The 18,423-nt window shown below is 33.5% G+C and overlaps 3 protein-coding genes across 6 annotated transcripts in view; all 3 read left to right on the top strand.

Moving 5' to 3' along the window:
- The window catches only part of LOC144845491 (uncharacterized), a 36,734-nt gene that overhangs the window by 8,979 nt on the left and 9,332 nt on the right, over nt 1–18,423 (top strand). The gene's annotated exons all lie outside the window — the stretch shown is intronic.
- Nucleotides 9,343–11,793, top strand: LOC144845488 (methyltransferase-like protein 27). Its single transcript, XM_078702872.1, has 5 exons — nt 9,343–9,549; nt 9,754–9,876; nt 10,285–10,423; nt 10,619–10,711; nt 10,897–11,793. Exons 1-5 carry the CDS (start codon nt 9,436–9,438, stop codon nt 11,082–11,084), a joined length of 657 nt encoding a protein of 218 aa, XP_078558998.1. The 5' UTR covers nt 9,343–9,435; the 3' UTR covers nt 11,085–11,793.
- On the top strand, nt 12,213–17,391 carry LOC144845487 (methyltransferase-like protein 27). Of its 4 annotated transcripts, none has more exons than XM_078702868.1 (6): nt 12,213–12,287; nt 12,957–13,082; nt 14,012–14,134; nt 14,582–14,720; nt 15,293–15,385; nt 16,725–17,381. In XM_078702868.1, exons 2-6 carry the CDS (start codon nt 12,966–12,968, stop codon nt 16,910–16,912), a joined length of 660 nt encoding a protein of 219 aa, XP_078558994.1. In that variant the 5' UTR covers nt 12,213–12,287; nt 12,957–12,965; the 3' UTR covers nt 16,913–17,381. The 4 variants fall into 4 exon arrangements, with proteins under 4 accessions (XP_078558994.1, XP_078558993.1, XP_078558995.1 ...); XM_078702867.1 differs by having other exon boundaries at nt 12,222–12,321; nt 12,964–13,082; nt 16,725–17,379; XM_078702869.1 differs by lacking the exon at nt 14,012–14,134 and having other exon boundaries at nt 12,222–12,321; nt 12,964–13,082; nt 16,725–17,391.

Here is an 18,423-nt window from a genome sequence, read left to right on the forward strand (position 1 = left end):
TCAACTTTTTTATCCTCCCTGGGAGATACTCATCAATTGCTAAAATGAATTACTCGCACACACTTTTAGGCACTGTAGTAGTAGGTCTACTTTTTATTTATAGAACCGAATAAAGAACTTTTTTCTGTTCCTCTCCCATTTTGCCTCATTGATGGACTAAAGTTCTAAACCCTGATCCCTTTGACGTCGGCATACCATGGGGATAGTTTTTTTCTTTTTATAGAAACGACTGTATCATACATTACCAACTCTATGATATATTACACATAAGTGATAGATAACAGAAACAAACAAGTGGTTTTATAACTATTTTTTCACGCTGTTGCTCTAGCCAGCTTCGTCCCATGAGGACTACTCATTCATAACCTAAAGCAAGCAGCAGTTATAGTATCTAAGGTCGACAGTTTTGCGACTTTGTAAATTTATAGATCCCAACTGCTGGACCCAAAAAACTTCTAGAAAAAGAGAGTCTATGAGGGCTCACGGTTGAACGATTTTGGATTCTCGCCCTTTGATTGGTTGACGCAAAGAATTTTCGTGAAGTCACGTTGTCTCTAGAGGGTATTCAGTGGCATGCCAACAGGCTGAGGTCACACACACACAGTACATTAAAGTTCAAAATTTACCATTTTTAAATGGGCATGTGAGAAAGAACAATGATTAATTTTATAATGTCGAGCAGCGTTTTTTGTAAGAAATATTTCTTGTTTATATCACTTTTTGTATAATAATATTATTATCAATATCCGACCTTCTGCGGAATAGGTTACCTATAAGATAGACAATAATTAGAGAGCTTTCTTTAATTCTGCAGCATGGCGTAATTGTGTGTTCCTTTTGCTGAAACATAATGCACTAATTGATTGTTGACACTGGAGGAAGCTCAGAGGAAATAAAACGTCGTCTCGCTATGGCTAGAACATCCACAATGTTTGGAAGGATAGAGGGGTCTCAAGAAACACAAAGATTCATATCATGAATGCATTGGTATTTCCGATTGCCACTTATGGATCTGAGACATGGGCTCTTGGAGCTGCGGATAGAAAGAAGATCAAAGCTTTTGAAATGTGGTGTTGGAGGAGATTGTTGAGGATATCGTGGAAGGAGCATAAGTCAAATGAATTTGTTAACAACCAGATTGGAAGCAGAGTCAACCTATGCCAGAAGGTTGATAAGATCAAACTTCAGTACATTGCCAGGAGAGAAGGTGACAACCTGGAAAAGATAATTGCACAAGGTCATGTAGAAGGCAAGCGAAAACGTGGTAGACAGAAGATAAGATGGACTGATGGTATTAGAGAGATCACAGGATTGGATGTGTGCACAGCTTCTCGCTATGCTCAGGATAGAGATGGGTGGAATGTCATCATAAGCAGGAGCACACAGGGTCAGTCATGACTCACAGGACCACGACGACGAATGCACTAAACAAAAGCAGAAGTTAACACACTAAATTCATGAATGGTATACGCCCCTAAAAGGGTAAAGGTGGAATAAACATTTATATACTGCCCAATCGCCACAAAAAGAAACTCATTGTACTTTTGGGTTTTGGTGGACTTTAGAACCGAATGAATTATATCTATTCTATCTAACTTTTACTTGTTTTGGGGCACAGCATTTGGACCCCTTGGACTTTTGTGGGTTATCTTTGATGGACAGAACCGAATGAAGTATACCGTATCTAATTAAACTTTTGGACACTATTTGCTGACCTTTATTGTTAATATTGACCAGATGCTATGAATTACCGATGCTAGTCTGGAGACTGTGAGTGTGGAGAAATGAGGTAAAGTTTGTTTCTTTTAACACTGACGCTAAATTTATAGTCCTTTCACAATTTTATAAATAATATAATGCTTTTATAAATAATAATGCTCATTGCTCTTAAAATGTATTTGTTTACTATTCTTACTGTCACAATGTACCCAATGTGTATTGTATGACACTTGGAGTACTTCAATGCAGATACTACAATCGATTCTATCAATAATGCCTTTTAATTAGAACAATCTTTATTTTAGTTTTTTTTTATTTTTTTATTTATTCAACTTCTCACTAACTCTGTTAGTGAAGGATCTGGGCCAACAGGTGATAAACACCTCTATAAAACGGTCCAGTCCCAATCGCATAGTGGTTGTGTGTGGACTAGTGCACCGGGGTAACTCGTCTCGAAAGATGTACTGGGTTCTTTAAAGTGCACATGAGCTATGTGTATACACTGGACCTACGGTTTATAGTCTTTATCCGAGAAGACTCGTTCTACCACCAGAACCATTGAGTGAGTGAGCCTCAAACCCTTGCCGATGTTATGGCTACTTAATTACGGTTCCACTGTCTTAACCGCACAATGGCATTGTTAAAGCATGGACCTAGGTCCATGGTTAAAGAGTCAAAATTGTACCATAGATGGTGTAAAATCATTTATTAATTTGATATTTAGTCTGATACTTCTCATAATTCTTATTTCATGTATCTCAGTCTCTCTATATGGATATTCATCTGAAACTAATTTGTGACCCTTTGAATTGGTAACTAGGCTACGATATGGCTGATTGGACCCAAGAGAGGTTAAATGAGCATATTATATCTACTCTAAAAGACAAAAATACACATGAAAAACTAGGAAAATTCTTTGACGATTGGGCTCCACACTACGATAAAGTGAGTAAATTAAGTATAATTTAGAATTAAAAAATAACCACATGTATCTATTTGTTTATTTCAATAAAATAAATAAAAATACAGCAATAGCATAATACACAAATTAATATTAATAAGAATATATAAGAAAGGAGAGGGGGATTTTCCCAAGCAGGCAACCTTAAATAATAATTATTATTATAAATAATAATAATAATATATTATTATAATAAATATCGTAAGAGGTAACATAAATCGAATTTTTCTCATTCTCACAGATTTCCTCATCTTATCGTTTCAAATTAATTAATTAAATTTCAGTATATGACCGGTTTAGAATTAATGTGCCATATTGGTCACAACCTATCACCCTAGGTTGCCTCCATTACTATTATTGAGAAACATAATGCCCACAGTCCACAGAAGGTCTCAGGACTGTTTTTCCGGAACCACCCATTATTGAATTTCGTAGACCTCCCAACCTTCGTAGGGTCCTACTAAATACCACCAGATACATACCAGCAACAAATCCTACCACCAGAGAGCAGCCACTTGCTTGGAATTGATTATTAATGGTATATTACACATTTCAAAGCTTAATTCTTTTAGAAACTAATAAAATTGAAGTGAATTTCTCGCCGTCGCAATTCCAGAATCGAATGCGTTTGATGGTAGGATTTGTTGCTCTGGTAGGTATCTGGCGGTATATTAGGTAGATAGATACCACCAGATACCTACCAGAGCAACAAATCCTACCACCAGAGAGCAGCCACCTGCTTGGAATTGATTAGTAATGGTATACTACAAATTTCAGTATTAGTAAGATCCAAATTTAAGAGTGAAATTAACTCTCATGACAGCCAAAATTTGGGCAGTTACCTTTGCGGCAAATCTTGCAAAACTTGTTCATTGGTTGACGCTACCGAAAAATTTAAGAGTAATCAAACTGGCCGCATTTTTTGGATAAGACAATCAATTAATTGTCTAACCAAAAACGTCATTTATCTCATATACTGTATTATTTGTGGTAAACAGGGGGAAACAAAAAACACGCTACGTATGAGAATGACACAACACAGATCAGCTATCAAAACATTAAAGCTCAACCTGTAGCCGAACATTTTAAGTCACTCGATTGCAAATTTCAGAGTTATTGCAATAGACCACGATGTCAAATGGAGCGAAAAAACTCGCAAAACCACTGGGAATTACTACTTAAAACCACAAAACCTTTTGGACTTAACATTAGGAACATACTCCCAGATCGGTAAAATTACTCCATTGACTACCTAAATTTAAGTTTCAATAATAATCACCATTTAAGCTGTTTTTTTAGTTTTATTCTAAAATTGTTTATATCTACCAAGCTATCTTCTTTAGATAGTATCAATACTATCTCCACCTTCTATTCACCAGCCTTGTGCCTCTTTTGTTTTATTTCTTTTATTCCTGTCCACTCAGGCAGCGCTTGCCTGATATATCTATCTATCTTTCTCCCAGTACCTTCACTTGCACTGATGAAGGGATAGTGTTGCCCGAAAGCTCTGCTAACTTTTTGTGGCTGTTCTACTTTATCGTTTTGATTTAGCTTTTCGCTTTTTTGTATCTCCATTGAGATCCAGTCACTGATACCCACAGCATTGTCATTTTTCAGTGTTTCCGCCGTACCACGCCGAGAATGTTAAAGAGTCGCTATCCAATCTGGTTTGAACAATACCATGAAATGGTTAGAACATCTGCATATCACGCAGAAGGTTCCGGGTTCGAATCTCGGTTGGGACGAGAGAGATTTCCTCACCTTATCGTTTTAAATTAATTATTACATTTTCATTGGGCGGTTTAGAATTAATGCTGTTGTGATATATATCTACAGAAAGTACTGTTTCGATCTTATTAGATCTCGTCAGTGCAGCTCATGTTTCGAAACTGGCACATATATTTTTAATATTGTATGTAATATATAATAAGTACACTGTAATTCTTGTTTAATTTAAATTATACAGTATTGTTTTAATTGTGATAGGATTTTTATATAAATCCGAAAGTGTTGTCGTCTGCGTAAAAACTAAATTATAGATAATATTGACAGTACATGTTATTAAATTTTAATTAGACAGCGAAACGCTATGGATATGTTGGTGCGTCTCTCACCACAACTCTACTTCAGAAATATGTTGTTAACTCTAAGGATACCAAGATATTTGATGTCGCATCAGGCACAGGCCTTGTAGGTGAATGTGTAAGTATCCCGGTCGGTAAATATCACTTTATTAAACAAGTATCATAAAAATCATAGGAACATAATATATATTGAAGTATAAACCTTAGGGCTACCCCATTAATTGTTATCATGTATTACCAGTCACCACCATCATCAGAGAGCTTACAAAAAATTAGTTTGATTTGACAATTGGATTTAATTATTTAAGCATTCGATGTTGTTTATTTTCTAAAGAATCAATTTTCAACCCTATTGATGCCACTCAATAAGGTATTTAAAGGGACGGGTCCAGCATTAAAGAATAGGAGGGAGAGTCTCAATTCTACCTAACAAATGCAAGGCTCATGAATGTTTTGGGTTCGCTAATGCATGGTGGGGTCAGAGGCGGTTATGACAATATGAGTTAAAAAATGAGAAAAAAATTAGTATTAATAAAGTAGATTCTTTTTCCTCTGCTGGAAACATTTAGTTTAATAAAGTATCTTTGTTTTTCCTAAATCAGTTAGCAGGTGCTGGTTACACTAACATTGATGCAGTTGATGGCAGTGTAACAAGTATAGAAGTAGCTCGGAAAAAGAACATCTACAACAATCTATATGTTCAATGGCTTGGAGGTGACAACAAATTGAATACTAACAATGGTAAATATCAGTACTACCTGGTAGCCAGGCCTAGTCCTATTCCTACAAGCCTAATCATATCGATATGTCTATCTGAGATTGAATGTAAAATGTAATGAATGAATAAAACAATAGGAAGAATTTTCTGTAAAACAATACTTAGCAATCAAACAGAAGTATGGATTAGAAAATGCATTTTTAACAAAATATGTAAATGTATCGGGATGATTAACGGGCATACTACTTTTATGTCGTGTATGTAGGCCTAGTTGTATTTTAAGCATGGTGGGAGAATTATTTATCTAAATAATTCCTCCTTGTTTTAGGAAGTGCATATGAATCAAGTGAATTTTGTATTTATTCCCAGTGGAATTGGTTTATCGACCCTGTTCATTTGTTTAGGATTCACACAAATTGAAACATGCTTTAGACCATATTTAAACTTAAAGGCAGAATATCGCCGTACTTCGAAAAATCCCACATAAGCAGCTATATTTAGATGAACGCTCATACAGATAATTGTTTTTTCTTTTTTTTCTATTGCTTATCTGCACTTAATGCGGATATTATGATGGTCAGGACTGCCTTATTTTCTTCAACTAATAACAAAGTTCTTATTTCTATCATATTTTGTACGAGATATTTCTCGTAAAACCATATTTAACGTTATTTTAATAATTGAACATTGTTTGTACCTATAACAGGCAGCTACGATGCAATAGTGTGTAACGGCGCGTTTGCTATCAACCACTTCAAATCAGACGTTTTCCCAGAACTTATTCGAGTTACTAAATCAGGTAACAATCAATTTTGCACTTCAAGTCACTCTTTTTATGAATTTACTTTACTATTTCAGTTCAAACTTTGAAAGACCGGCTCTCCAGTTTGAGGCTCCTAAATCAAATACGCCCTCAATCCGATCAAATCTTTGTTATTCTTCTGTGATTCGACTGTGATTTTGTATTTGTAACAAATAATAATGTGTTTGTTATTATTTAATCTCAGAAAAAAATAATTTACACAATTTAAACTAGTTTAATTTTTCTTTTGTGATAAATCAAACAGGAGGCTATATCTTGATCACTATGCGAACACAGTGGTTGGAGCTTGAGGCAAGCTACGCTGATGGAAAGTTAGAAAGGGACATGAAAAAACATGAAAAAGAAGGGAAATGGAAACTGGTTGAGAGACACGTTCATGAGGCAGACGACAGTGAACAAAATGTAGTAACATTCATTCATCAAATCTGCTAAAGAACATAATGGGGTCTATTTGTTTAATAAATGTACTGTATGCTTTTGACGTGGTTGGCTTCATAATTCTGAAGGAAAAAAACATCGAACTATATTAGTCTCTGTCTATTTGTAATTGTGTTTACTTTAATCAATTTTAACTTAATTGAATATCATAATTTTAATAACTGTAATTACAGTAGAATCCCTTTGGACCATCTATTTATGGGATATTTCCGTTAAACGGCCAACCTTATTAAGGGGACGGGGACAACTTTGACTGTGTGAAATGGTTGATTAATTATTGAGAAAATATTTTTTTCAATCACAAAACAGCAAAAGACCAAATAATTATATTAATTTATATTGTTTTTATCAAAAAATGGATACCATAATAATATGATACTTTCTTTGTTTATGATGGGCCTACTCTCTTAGTTTTCATTGGTGAAACGTTTCTCGAGTCCAGATCAATTAATGTTTATTGGTATATAATTGTTTCGTGCGAAAGCCCCTTTAAGGGGAAAATGTCCGGTTTGGCGTGTCATTCAGGTGACACTCCTATTAAGAGCACAATTTGTTGGGTTCTAAAGTTTTCCCTAATAGGGGTTCTACTGTACACACGTTTATATTGTTTTACTTTAAATAAAAATATGCGGTTTTAATGATAATACATTTTAACGTCATTTAATACGATTATAACTGTAATTATACGTGTAAGTACTATGATGGCGTACCATTTTCATTAAAACATATCGGATTGGAATTGTTAAATAAAAGCTCGGTTTAATGATGAGAAATATATGTATATTGGGAACTTGAAATCTGTATATTGTTTGTATTGCAATTGTTAACAGCGGGATTTTGGACAATTTCCAGTTGTATGTGAAATATACATCGCATTTGTAGGCCTATCCATTAATTAATTAATTGTAATCTTCTTTTCTGGGTAGGTGTATTTTGATTAACGAAGCGATATGCCTATAATTGCTGCATCTCTATTTATTTATTTATTATATTATTTATGCATTGCGAAAATACAAACAAGGATGCTGATAAAAGATAAGATAAATATTTTGACAAATATACAGACAACAACAAATAGCTTGACGGCGCCAATGAGTGCCAAAAGAGGCCAACAGCTTCTGTCGCCAATTGCATGTGAATATAATACATTTATATGATTATACAATAATTAAATATCTTTAAAATGTATCCTAACTTTGCATAGCAATCTCTAATATCAGCCGGTATACCCATTCCACATATAAATCGCGTTGGAATACAACTTGCTTGCTTTTTAGATACGAGATGTTTAAACGTTCAACATTAAATACCTAATAATCAGCAAATTAATAATTAAACAATTCTGTAACCTGTAGGCCTATAAAATATTTATTGAGACAAAAATAAAAGTGAAATAATTGCTCTTAGATTCAATAGTGTTGAATTTAAGTACAATTAATGAGTCTGCATAAGACTGTTCCAAAATTCGCTGGTAACGTATAAATCTGCTACCAGTGGAGAACAGTATTTGATATGAGGCAAAACAAGTCTTTTATAAGTTGCAGCAAGACTAAAATAGAACATCCGCTTGGTTGCAATGGATTGCTAAACATCCACCATCTTACTATGTACCGGTAATTATACTTTATAAAATATTTCGAAAAATGTAATAATCCACTACATATTGTATAACAACTACCGTATCGATGAAACGAAAACAATATACACGCAACCGATTTAAGATAATAATTCCTTTTTAAATCAGACTGTAAAAACAGTAAAGTAAGAAAATAAATATGTGATGCGTAACGCAGATGCCTGAGGCCCCTGGTTTGTGGCCCTCCAACTTGAGGTCTCGGACGTTTTTAACTTTTAATATTTGAATGCCTGATTTTTCCTCTTGGCACTGCCCAGGGACCCCCATAAGCTCCGATCCGATTAGCCAGTGAGCGCTCATAACCGTTACGCCACTGAGGTGCGATCACTCGATTAAATTTCTTCGTGCCAGGTACTGTTGATTTTTTTTACATATAAGCGTTTGCTTATAGTTTATAAACAATTTTTATGTGGACTGGAATGTGTGAATCCTTAATAAAATATGATTTGAAAAATAATTACTATGATTGATCGATTTCATCCGATGGATTACGAAAGCCTAACCTGCTATATGAATATAGCTATGTCGAAATTTGACATAGCAAAAACAAAAATACTATGTCGATATTTCAGAACAGTGTTTTATTTTGTTATTTTTTTTGACATAGAAAAAAAAAATTATTAAATTTTTTTGACATTTAAAAAAAAATTTTTTTTTGCTATGTCTAAATTTCGAAATTAATTTGTTTTGTTTATATAATATATTAGCTATAGCTCACTATGTCGGTCTGTTGGTCGGTCAGCAAACACTAACACAAATTTGAACACGCGACTGGGCCAGACATGTATATGGCCTTGTTATTCATGTGACAGGATTAAGCTTTCGTACCTTTCGGCTATTTTCGGCTGGTCTCGGTTATTTTCGGTTGTTTTTTTTGTTTCCGGTGAATACACGCATCACACGCGTGGCACATGAATACTAAGTACGATGGCCCTAGGTCTACTATAAAATAGTTTCATCCAATATTAATGTCATTTCGATTATAATATTCCGTGTAACCAAACGTGTTTGTTCTTTTTATTAATTTATCCGTTAAGTAGACAGATTTGAGTTAAAATGACTGATTGGACCAAAGAAAAGACAGTAGAATATATTACTATTCAAAAACATTTGCATACAAAAGAAAAACTTGGAGAATATTATGATGAATGGGCTCCAAATTATGATCAAGTAAGTATGTTCTTATTTAATTTTCTTGGTGTCGGAAGGTGGTATAAAAGATATATTTGATAGAATCCGTTGCAGTGAGTGAGATTTACAAATAATCAATTTTATATTAATCTATATATTTTATTTTCTATTCGCTACCTTGACTAACTAACTATAATAAATCTTAAATTTGAACTAACATTTAAAACATCTTTACTATTTTAGGCAGTGTCATCAATGGGTTATATTGGTCCTTCTATCACTTCCAATTTGCTTCAGAAATATGTTAACTCCAAAAACGCGTTAATATTTGATGTTGCATCGGGCACTGGCCTCGTAGGTGAGGTGGTAAGTATACGTCATATACAATTCAGGGGTGGCGGGGGTTGGGGTCGGTCGGGGATGGCTGGGTCTGGAGGGCTTTGATGACAGTTATATTATATCTTAGAAAAACTGTCGTCTCAAATATTATTAAAGCAAATAAAATAACCACGCGATCCGTCCATGGCCAAATCACTTTTCCTGAATATAAAAAAAATTCCATGACGTCATCTCAGGCGTTGCACGATTTGGTGCCTGGTTAATTTATTATTCACTCAATTTTGATACGCAATCCTACTCTAGTTTTTCAAACTGAAACTGCCAATGATATTTATTACCATCACTACGATACCCACCAAACCCCCTCCCCCCACTACGCTTCCCCTCCCCCTCTACACCACTGGTTTTATAATTTGTCCTCGTGTACAATTTCAGCTGGCTAATTCTGGCTACTCTAACATTGATGCAGTTGATGGCAGTGCAGCAAGTATAGATGTAGCTCGTAAAAAGAACATCTACAACAATCTATATGTACAATGGCTTGGAGGTGACAACAAATTGAATATTAACAATGGTAAATATCAGTTCCGATATAAAAACACTCAAATAAAATTTCTCCTCGATTACAGTATTGGATTCGTGTATAATTTTTCTTACATTGCATTATAAAGCATTTTGCTAAATTGATGAATTGGCATAAAACTATATGTAGGGCCTATGCCTATTTTTTAATATTTAACAAATGTGTTATCTTAACTAAATATTTCAGACAGATATGATGCTATAGTGTGCGCCGGTGCCTTTGCTTACAATCATCTAAAATCTGACGTATTTCCAGAACTTATTCGAGTTACTAAACCAGGTATGAGTTAGCCTTTAAAAAAAACATTATATATCTCGGTATATTTATTCAAACTTCACATAAAAACATTACTCGAGTTTTATCAACTTTATTGTGTAAACCATCGTGAAATATTATGGAATGATGGAAGAATATAAAAGTAATAATTTATTATTTATATTATGAAATTATTATACTATAAATAGGGGGTTATATTTTGATCACTATGCGAACACGGTGGTTGAGGATTGAGGCAACCTTCTCCGATGGAAAGTTAGAAGCGGACATGAAAAAACATGAAAAAGAAAGGAAATGGAAATTGGTTGAGAAAAAAGTTAAGGAGGAAGAAGACAGTGAGCAGAATGTAGTAACATTTGTTCATCAAGTTTGCTAAATAACATTATGTTTTGTACTTGTCACCTAGTTTTGTTTAGTATTAATGTGTGCTTTTGAAATGGTTGCTTTATTAAAATAGCATGTACTTGCTTAATCAGTTACAATACAATTTTAAAATCATCATAATTACTGTAGTAAAATCAAATTGTATAATAATAAATATGTCATAAAAACAGTTACCTAATTAATTAATTAATTACAACACTAAAATAATTAGGTCTAGGTAATAGTAACAACAATTACAATTTGACAGATGAATTCAGTACCGGTATTCATTTTAAAATTGTAGGCCTATTGTAACTGATTAAGCAAGTACGTACTCTTTAGAATTGAATACATTTACAAAAGACTAGATAAATTAAACATTTCTATTGCATTTTGTGGTAACTTATTATATTATTTTAATATATTTAGCTTTTTTGTTTTAAAAGAGGCATTAACTGAAACCATTAATTTTTTCCGATCTAATAATCATAATCATGTATGAATGAAATGTCTTTTGTTAAACTTTTAAATATATGAATGCTGACAGGAACCAATAAAATAGTGTCTACAATGTTAAATGTTAAATTTTAAATACCAAATTGATTCTACATAAATCAGCGGCATCCGGATAATATAAAATGTTTGGTTTGAAGACTCCATCAAATATAGCTCTTTCAATTTGATTTAATGCTGAATAAAAATCAACAGTTTTCATTCTTTAATTAATTGTGTTAATATTCTTGTTCTGGCATTTGACCCAAACTCCACTTCAAGCCTTCTTTTCGCTTCGATTAGGCTACTATAACCGTAATGACATCTGCATACTTGTTTTACATAGTATATTTTATATCACTGGTTCTCTTCCCTTGCACCCCGCTATGCACGCAAACATACATTGTCATTCACATACATTATACTGTACTATGTTTTCAAGATTATATATATATATATATTATATATATGAATGATTTGTGTCAAGGGTTTACACGTGGAGATATACATGACATAGGTCAGTAAATCCATATTTGTATAATAGAGATAATTACGTTGACCTGATTCATTCATTGATTCAAGTATCCAAATTTTTCCATGACGATTTATACGTGTCAGCTTGACACAAGTCCTTGGCGTGTCAGCTGTAACAGTTATGTACACACGTGCTTTATTTTTCCAGCCAGGAGGGGAAATAGACGCATTGTGCGATTTTCAACAATAGGTACGGTACTCACACGATTATTCGTCAATTGTAAGTATGTGTCATTATGCATGTTGAATATGCAAATATATTCTTTTCCATTTTATATATGCAGTTGATTGAATTCTCAGTGTTCTTCATAACAAAAAATGCGTTTTAAATTGAACTCGCAACAATTTTACTCAATAGGAAAGGTGTCTAGACGACTAATCTACATTATAGAGTCTAGACACCGGCTTTACCGGCGGAATACAATAGGCTCGTTCTGAGTTTAATTCCAAGTGAGCGTGACGTGTCGAAAACCAATAATTGAACATTAAATAGGCCCTAGATATTTTCGAACCAGGCGTTAACATTCAATGACGACAATGCTGTGTAGGCCTACCGACGATTCATAGAAATAGAAGTATTTGATTAAATTTGTGAGAACGTTCAATCAAGTAGTGTGCCACTGCTTCAAAAGTGTAGCTTCCAAATAAATTTTTTTTTTTTCATTTCATTTATTTCACTATCATCATCGCAGCCTTAGCTGAATTACAAAGATATTTACATTTTCTCAATATTAAAATTTGTATAAAAGTATAAAACCAATGATAATTATATATAAAAAAGGAGGCAATTTACACAAGAAATATTTGAATTCATTGAGTCCGTATTATTTTACTTGAATTGGTCACTCATTGTTTTTAGGATACAGCTATGGCAGATTATTGGACCAAAGAACGGATAGTGGAGCATATATCTACTCTAAAAGACACAAATACACATGAAAAACTAGGACAATTTTTTGACGATTGGGCTCCACACTACGATAAAGTGAGTGGTATACGTCTTTATGATGCTATGCATAGGTCAAATGTTCCAAATTTTCGAATTCAAAGCAAATGTTGGCAAATAGGCCTACACTAGCCTATATAATATGCAGGGAGGTATATGTAGGCTTAGTTCTCACGAGGCTCTACATCAGTCACATCAGGGTCCCGCTCTCCTATCACTAATGATCTTTTGAGGTTCCGCATGCCCACTCACTCACTCATATCACTATAGTAGGATCTTAAGAATTATGTATTAAGGTGCGTTTGGGGATGGGGAAACATTTTCTGAATTGAAACCCTGGGGTTCCGTTTCTTTTTTCGCCGTGGCTAAAGATACGGTACCGCATCCTAACTTCCGTTTTCTAAAGGTACGGTAAATTGCTTTTACGTCATAATCAGCCAATGGGGTACTGGTACGTGTGTGACGTCATCGTATAAGGCCTGGCGCGCGGATTTTTTCATCCTCTCCACCAACAACAACACGATCGAGGCGTCGGGACGAATATGGCGGATCTGTCTGAGGGTGATCGTTTTGACAGTTACGATGCATTTAACAGAGCAATTGAGATCTATGAAACAACTTGTTTCATGAAATGCCTATGTTGGCGATACGAAAAAACAAACAAAGTGCTTATAATGCAATTTTACCGTACCTTTAGCAAACGGAAATTGGGATTTGGTACCGTACCGTATCTTTAGCCACGGCAATCTTTTTTTAATACAGTGCATGACGCACACGTGTTTCTAGACTTGCCCCAAAAGTCTGTTTGTTGTCTTTTTTATGTTAGTCCCCGGACCAGTCGGCGTTTCGATTTTTTCCTAGACTAACGGGATTCATGTACCGTATACAGCAGTCTTACTTGTTTTAAATGTAACTGAGCAAGCAATTTACCAAATTAGGATTTTATGATTTGTACTTAACTACTATAGGCAATGGAATCTATGGAATACGTCGGTCCTTCTATCGCTTCAATTTGCCTTCAGAAATATGTTAAATCTAAGGATGCCAGGATATTTGATGTCGCATCAGGCACGGGCCTCGCAGGTGAGTGTGTAAGTACTGTATCATTATAAACCTTTGGATTTATATATATAAATCAAAGAGCTGCATAGGCAGGATATAGAAAAAAATCAAGATCAAATAAGTTAAAACTGCCTCAATATAGATTTATTTTTACGACATGTTTCGGGCATAGTCCATCATCAGGTGAAGAGAATTGTAACAAAGGATAACATATATAAGTCACAAAATGTGCTAATGGGCTATGCCCAAAACATGTCGTAAAAATAAATCTATATTGAGGCAGTTTTAACTTATTTGATCTTGATTTTTTTTAAATAATATATATATATGTCCTTTGGTCGTATAGCATAGCTTACTGACATTAACAATCTTGTTTTACCTTACATTTCAAACGGGAAAACCAGTTTATCTCTTCTCCTAAATCCGCCTCAGTACTTTTGTACCGGTATTAATACAGTATCTTTGATTCTTATCAGCTGGCTAATTCTGGCTACACTAACATTGATGCAATTGACGGCAGTGTAGCAAGTATAGAAGTAGCTCGTAAAAAGAACATCTACAAAAATCTATATGTACAATGGATTGGAGGTGACAACAAAATGGATGTTGAGAATGGTAAATATCACATTTATAAACGGTCTACATTATATATAATAATTGATATTAATTTTGAATACGGCAAATAAAACACAAACATTTCTATAGTTATAATAATTTGGTCATCGTGTTTTAAGAATTACTGGATTATACTGGCTATATATTTAGTACAACTTGCCTGGATTTCAAACTATTTATTGTTTTAAACAAATAGTTGCATGGTGCACCGTCTTATGGAGACATTGTCATGCTTTGCTTAATTTTTGGAAACATGTGGTGTACCGCAAACCTAACTTTACTAAAATTTATTATTTGTGAAATCCTTCGAAGAGGTTTGTCTCAATTATCATCAGAGTGGCTCGGTGACAGTTTCACATCGAGTTAGTTCAAAATTCACTAAACCATACCGATACATAGGCCTATATCAACTTAATCTTTGGTAGAATAATTTCCTCTTAAATAAAAATGTCTCATGTTTCATAATCATAAATAAATTATCTGTTATGTAATAACAATTATAATGATAATGTATATTATATAGGCCTAGTATATATTTATAATGAAAACCTGTTTAAATTTATGTATTACAGACAGCTATGATGCTATAATAATAGTCGGTGCTTTTGCTTTTAATCATCTAAAATCAGACGTATTTCCAGATTTGATTCGAGTTACTAAACCAGGTAATGAGGCTGTCAATTCTGACTATTCAATTCAGGCACCTTTTAAATATACCTTAAAAATAGCTACTCCCGTGCGATTCCATCTTTCACCTTATCGAATTACAGTATTACTTACGTAAGACGATACTATTTTATTGTTATACACTGAAAATACTGCAGAACAAAACCTACATGGAAACATAAACAACATAATAAAGAAATAAAACCAACAAAGTACAGTAAATCAATAAAATACCCATAATTTACATGAAATCAGGGAAGAGTGAAATTACATTCTTCCTTGATTTACATGATGAAGATTAAGACAATAACTAGATTTGACGAGTCAGTTATCCGCACAACAACAACGCCACGTGCACGTACGCTAGAAAATGCGAACAGAAAAATATTACAGCACTTATGACCTGATAATAATAATATGTTGGTGCTAAATTCTGTCTATATTGTGAATATATACAGTATAATACTGTATATATCTACATACAGTGTAGCATAGTTGAAATTACTGGACCCACCTTTTATTCAAATTTTTTAACATGATAACGTCATCAAAATTAAAATAGTTAGGCCCTATTACTCATGCGAAAGATAATTGATTAACCTAGACAATATTAAAAACTAGAGGAAAATGGAATACGAATAAGCGAGATGCGTTCAATTAAATGCGATGAGCTATGACGAAGAGACAAAAATAATTTAAATTGAATTTGCAATTTTTAAGCGCACGGTTTTTCAAGTTTAACGTGCACGTGCGTCATTATTAAGCAATTAGAATTCTTTAAAATGAATGTAATCTATCACAGAAGGTCTGAAAAACAAAAATAAATTGCAAAACGGCCTTTCTATGCTATGTACGGGCTGTGCGCACGCGTGCGTTACAATCTTGAAATGCTTAAAATGTCCTGAAACGTATAGAAAATTGATTAGAAATTTTGCGCATTTTTAAATTTCAAATGCGCGCGCGCGCGTAGCTTTGTGGGAAACATGCCATTTTTATCCACAGAAAGTTGACTTTTGATATGAATTAAAACACCAAGTGTCAATTCAAAATGACTTTTGGTTATTAATCTATGCTCAATCATTTAAATTCATAAATCGCGCGTTGCGCAACTCTGACGTTTTTCTAAAATAGGAGGTGCACAACTTCACGTAAATGTCGATATGTTGACAAAGTTAGAAATTTTATGTTTTAGAGAAACGCGATGCACAAAAATAGGGTCGAAAGAAAGAAGACTAATACAGGAAAATAAGTTGATGATGATCTCATACAATCACAAGGAGTTATCCGCCAAGGTGCGCATAACTGATAATTACTTCTCATTTTTATTTTTTTTATAAGGGGGATACATTGTAAACAATTTACGAGCACGGTGGTTGAAGCTTGAGGCAAGCTACGCTGATGGAAAGTTAGAAGCGGACATGGAAAAACATGAAAAAGAAGGGAAATGGAAATTGGTTGAGAGACACGTTAAGGAGGAAAAAAACAGTGAACAGAATGTAGTAACATTCATTCATCAAGTTTGCTAAAGAACATTATGTTTTGTAAAGTTTTTGTTTTACATTATGATTTTGAAATATGTGCCATATAATTTATACCTTTTAAATTTTACTATAGGCCAAATAGTATTTTTAATATTTAATTATATAACTGAAATTATTCAAGTATGTTATAACCTATTACAAACGTTCAATTTTATTACTATTACAATACAGTATATACAAGAAGTATTTCTTACAAAAAACGCTGCTCGCTTGTTGACGTAACAGTTTTAAAGATATATTGTCGCCCTGAAAAATATTTTTTATTTCAAATTTGTTTTTGAATGTGTCATTTTATTGTCACATAATAGTTATTCACATTAACCAAACAATTATTTACCTGAAAAATGTAATTATACGTTTCTTTTCTGTTTTTATACATGAATAAATATTTTTTTTTGTTACAAAGTGAATAACTTTTGTATTTGAATAAAATACAACAAGAATTCATACTTTGATATGTCATAATTATGCAATTGAAATTGAAAAATAAAAAATACTAAAAAAGATGTGCTTATTAAATAATTTAAATAAAAATGATGTCTAAATAATATTACTTTATTATACTAAACAGACTAAATTTCTGTCACTTTAGTTTATTTTATTGCTAAGGTCAAGTCTGGGGGTCACCAAACTGTATCCTATTACAACCAAAAACTTTACTATTACTGTATATGGACTGTTTTGATAATAATTCAACGATTATCTGACTGCGAATTACAGTATTATATATATCGGTCTAGATTAACAGTCAAATGGGACTCATTGTAAATACCAGAAATAATGTTTTGATTATATACAGTGAATTATTATAATACTGACCTATGTTGACAGCAAGAACAAAGTCATTTATTTATTGAACAAGATTTAACAGATTACTGTCTACATGCATCTATAATGCTGTATTATCAGCAATTTTTTTCAGACTCTCTTCTCCCAGACGTGCTTTGGGGTTTGTCATTTTAGCATGACCCGTCCTAGTTTACAAATTACCAAAAACGTCGGACTCTAGAACTATAACTGCTGCTTGCTTTAGCTTCTCAATGCATCAGCGTGAAAATATGTGACTGTCCCTCAAGACATAAGCAAAATAAAGATGAATGAAATCAAACTGAATATTGAATAGGCCATGTTTTAGTATTATTACAGTTATTTACTTTTGGGGGAAAATATAAAAATAACTAGACATGAAACTCGTCACTTTGACGAGTTAGTTATCCGCACCACGACAAACGCCACGTGCACGTCATACGTTGGAATATTGCACACAGATAAAGATTATGGCATTATGACAAGAACTGAAGAATATGACATGCTGTTAGTGCTGAATTTTGTGTCATATAGTATATACATGCAAACAGTATAAGCTGTATACATATTACATACAGTGTAGAATAGGTGAAATTACGGGACCCGCCATTTATTCCAATTTTTAACATGGCGACGGTATCAAAATGAAACACTTAGATAGCAATTTCAGAAGGAAATTATCTCAGGAA

This window comes from Antedon bifida, chromosome 6 (assembly GCF_963402885.1).
Source record: "Antedon bifida chromosome 6, ecAntBifi1.1, whole genome shotgun sequence".
NCBI classification, from domain to species: domain Eukaryota; kingdom Metazoa; phylum Echinodermata; class Crinoidea; order Comatulida; family Antedonidae; genus Antedon; species Antedon bifida.

What these genes read in the sequence shown, in the direction of transcription:
- LOC144845488 (XM_078702872.1), top strand. Translation starts at nt 9,436, where the DNA reads ATGACTGATTGGACCAAAGAAAAGACAGTAGAATATATTACTATTCAA. An exon ending in GGGCTCCAAATTATGATCAA is followed by an intron (nt 9,550 to 9,753) that starts GTAAGTATGTTC and finishes TTACTATTTTAG; the next exon opens with GCAGTGTCATCAATGGGTTA. An exon ending in CTGGCCTCGTAGGTGAGGTG is followed by an intron (nt 9,877 to 10,284) that starts GTAAGTATACGT and finishes GTACAATTTCAG; the next exon opens with CTGGCTAATTCTGGCTACTC.
- LOC144845487 (XM_078702868.1), top strand. Translation starts at nt 12,966, where the DNA reads ATGGCAGATTATTGGACCAAAGAACGGATAGTGGAGCATATATCTACT. An exon ending in GGGCTCCACACTACGATAAA is followed by an intron (nt 13,083 to 14,011) that starts GTGAGTGGTATA and finishes TAACTACTATAG; the next exon opens with GCAATGGAATCTATGGAATA. An exon ending in GATTCGAGTTACTAAACCAG is followed by an intron (nt 15,386 to 16,724) that starts GTAATGAGGCTG and finishes TTTTTTTATAAG; the next exon opens with GGGGATACATTGTAAACAAT.